This window comes from Phyllostomus hastatus, unplaced genomic scaffold (assembly GCF_019186645.2).
Source record: "Phyllostomus hastatus isolate PE091 unplaced genomic scaffold, TTU_PhHast_1.1 phas_scaffold_11, whole genome shotgun sequence".
Classification (NCBI taxonomy): domain Eukaryota; kingdom Metazoa; phylum Chordata; class Mammalia; order Chiroptera; family Phyllostomidae; genus Phyllostomus; species Phyllostomus hastatus.
This window is the reverse complement of record NW_025334005.1, coordinates 7,805,542-7,808,602: the sequence shown is the minus strand read 5'-3', so window position 1 is coordinate 7,808,602 and position 3,061 is coordinate 7,805,542. Positions and strand designations below refer to the sequence as shown.

Here is a 3,061-nt window from a genome sequence, read left to right as displayed (position 1 = left end):
CTTGTGACGGCATGAATGAAACTGGAAACTATTATGCTAAATGAAATAAGCCAGTCAGAGAAAGACCAATACCATATGATTTCACTTATATGTGTAATCTAATGAACAAAATAAACTGACAAACAAAATAGGACCAGAGGCATGGATATATGGAACGGAGAGATCTCAGATGGGAGGGGAGAGGGCAGGACTGGAAAAGATTAGCCAAGGAACAAGTAGGCATATGACATGGCCCCTGACAACAATATGCTGAAGGCCAGTGGGGTGAGGGGGCTGGGTGGAGGGGGAAGCTCAGGGAGGCAGTGGGGACATCTGTAATAGTGTCAACAATTTTTTAAAAAGAGTCCTGGCCTACTGGTCAGTTCTAGCAGAATCTGAGATCCAAGACTGTGCAGGGCTATGAAAAAGTCAAAGAACAATAATGAAGAAGCTTGCCCGTTTCCTGACAGCCTTGGCCAGTACTCATATCTCTGGTTCTTGAAATAGTATGTGTTAGGTAGGGATGGGATATTGAGTGGTAGGGATGGAATATTGAGGGGAAGGGACACAGCACCACTACTAGTTGCAACAATACTTGTCAATTTCTTGGCCTATTAATGTATTGGATCACAAATGATGAAGAATGGACATGTTGAGCTTCCAGATACTTCTTGTGCATTTTTCTTATCCCTGTGCTAGTTGTGGGTTTCTAGAAGAAAAGTATAGAACTGTAATTCCACAATTAGAAGAGTCATGGGTCAATGTTTTAGTTGATACTTTTCCTACCCGGGACATCTGGAGTAAATTCCAAAATTAGTAACATCAAGAGAAGATTTTCTTCTTCCATCTGTTTAGGGCATCTTTGATTTCCTTGTTCCTCAGGCTGTAGATCAATGGATTTAGCATGGGGATTACAGTAGTGTATAAGAGTGATGCCAACTTGTTTTGGCTCCGGGAATCACCAGAATTAGGATACATATAAACAAAGATACCTGAGCCAAAGAAGAGGGTCACTGCAGTCAGGTGAGAAGCACAGGTGTTGAAGGCCTTGGACCTGCCTTCAGCTGAAGTGATCTTCAGAATGGTGGCAACGATATAACCATAGGATATCATAATAACCAGGACAGATGTGAGCCCAAAGATCACTGTGAGCACAGAAATCAGGACCTGGAAAAAAAAAGTGTCAGAGCAGGATAGGATTAGCAGTTGGGGTAAGTCACAAAAGAAATGGTTGATGATGTTTGGCCCACAGAAATGCAGCTGAAGTAAGGCACACAGTTGGATAGATGAGCCAAAGAATCCAGTTATGCAAGATCCTGCCACCATCTGCACACAGAGTGTGGGGGACATAATGGCTGTGTAGAGCAGAGGATTGCAAATGGCAACATAGCGATCATAAGCCATGGCTGCCAGGAGACAGCATTCAGTCAGACCCAGGCTAGAGAAGAAGAAGTATTGCATGGTGCACCCCACAAAGGAGATGAATGTATGGGTCTTGAAGAAGTCTGAGAGCATCCTGGGGGCAACAGTAGAAATATAGCAGATGTCTAGCAAGGACAGGTTACTCAGGAAAAAGTACATAGGTGTGTGCAGATGGGGATCCATCTTGATGAGCGTGATGAGGCCCACATTCCAGGACACTGTTATCAGGTAGATCCCTAGGAATATTGAAAAGAGGACAAATGTGAGCTTTGGAAATTCAGAGAATCCCAAGAGAATGAACTTCGTGATCATGGTACTGTTCCTTCTCCCAGTCATTGCATTGATGATTCTAGGATCTGTAAGGAGAGAAGAGAATGAATCTCTTTAAGTCAGCTGTTAATTCAGTTTCTATTGAAACAAACCACCTTCTACCCACACTGAGCACAAAATCAAGAAAAATATTGAGTCATTTTAGATGAACTAACCTTGGTTAACTTTGCTCCTAAATAACTATAATGGTTTTGTGCATCAATTTTCCCACATATAAAAGAGGATAATTACACTTTTCATTATTAACCCACTGGGCTCTTAAAGTATAAAAGAAAGTATATTAACATTTAGAACACCGTTCTCAAAAAATGCTTTGGAAGTTTTAGGATGTTATCAGTGGAGCTATAACTCCTGTGTATAGCTCAGTGACTGAGGCCTTATAGCTACTTTCGAACTGTGGCTCTGCTCTCTGTGAGCTTTTTGACTCTAAACAGGTTGTCTAAGATCTTTCTGCCTGTTACTTTATCTTTAAAATAGGGATGATAATAATAGTAGAACCTATTTCATAGGGTTCCCTTGAGGTTAAATTAGTTCTATTATGTACAGTGCCTGCCATGCATATAGTATTATATGAAGTAGTGTCACTAGGAGATATCTTTCTAATCCAATTGTGAAGTACTCTGTTGGTGTGTGAAAAACTTTTAAAGTTTAAATATTAAAGAGTTGGTCATACAGATAACATTCTCAGATTACAGTGTGATTAAGTTATACATCAATAGCAAATAGGTAATTTAAAAACATCATAATTGGAAATGATTTACAATATGTATTCTAAAGTATTCACAGGTCACATAATAAATTATAACAGAAATTATAAAATATTTAACTTAAATATAGTGGAGCATACTATTTATCAAATTTTATGGATTTTTAAATTGAAATGTAATTGACATATAAACATTGTATAAGTTTAAGGTATACAATGTGTTGATTTGATACATTTATATATTGTAATAAGATTTTCATCATAGGTTTAGCTAACACTTCTATCACACTATATAATTATCATTTCTTTATTTCTGAGAACACTTAACAAATCTTGTAGATTTAACTAAAAATTTATATAGAGAGATAATAGTTGTCTTAAATGCATATAAAAGATTAAAAAAACAAATGACCTGATTGTAATTCAGAGACAGGAAAGAACAGATAGTTTTTAAATTATGTATAACTTCAAAATTATACAAGAAAACCAAAGTTGATTCTTGATATATCTGATGACACCAAGCCAAAACAACAACAAAAATTAAAACAATGGAAAAGGAGATATAGCTCTAGATCCTGGACATGTTATAAAGGTAATAAGAGGATACTCTAAACAATTTAGTGT

The 3,061-nt window shown here is 37.3% G+C and overlaps 1 protein-coding gene across 1 annotated transcript; it reads right to left on the bottom strand.

Annotated features, from left to right (window-relative positions):
* Nucleotides 1-801: 801 nt before the first annotated feature.
* Nucleotides 802-1,737, bottom strand: LOC123829550 (olfactory receptor 1440-like). The gene has a single exon (XM_045855382.1). The coding sequence runs from the start codon at nt 1,735-1,737 to the stop codon at nt 802-804; it is 936 nt and encodes a 311-aa protein (XP_045711338.1).
* Between the last annotated feature and the right edge of the window lie 1,324 nt (nt 1,738-3,061).

Bases quoted from the DNA above. Each gene is read 5' to 3' on its own strand.
- LOC123829550 (XM_045855382.1), bottom strand. From the start codon at position 1,737: ATGACTGGGAGAAGGAACAGTACCATGATCACGAAGTTCATTCTCTTG.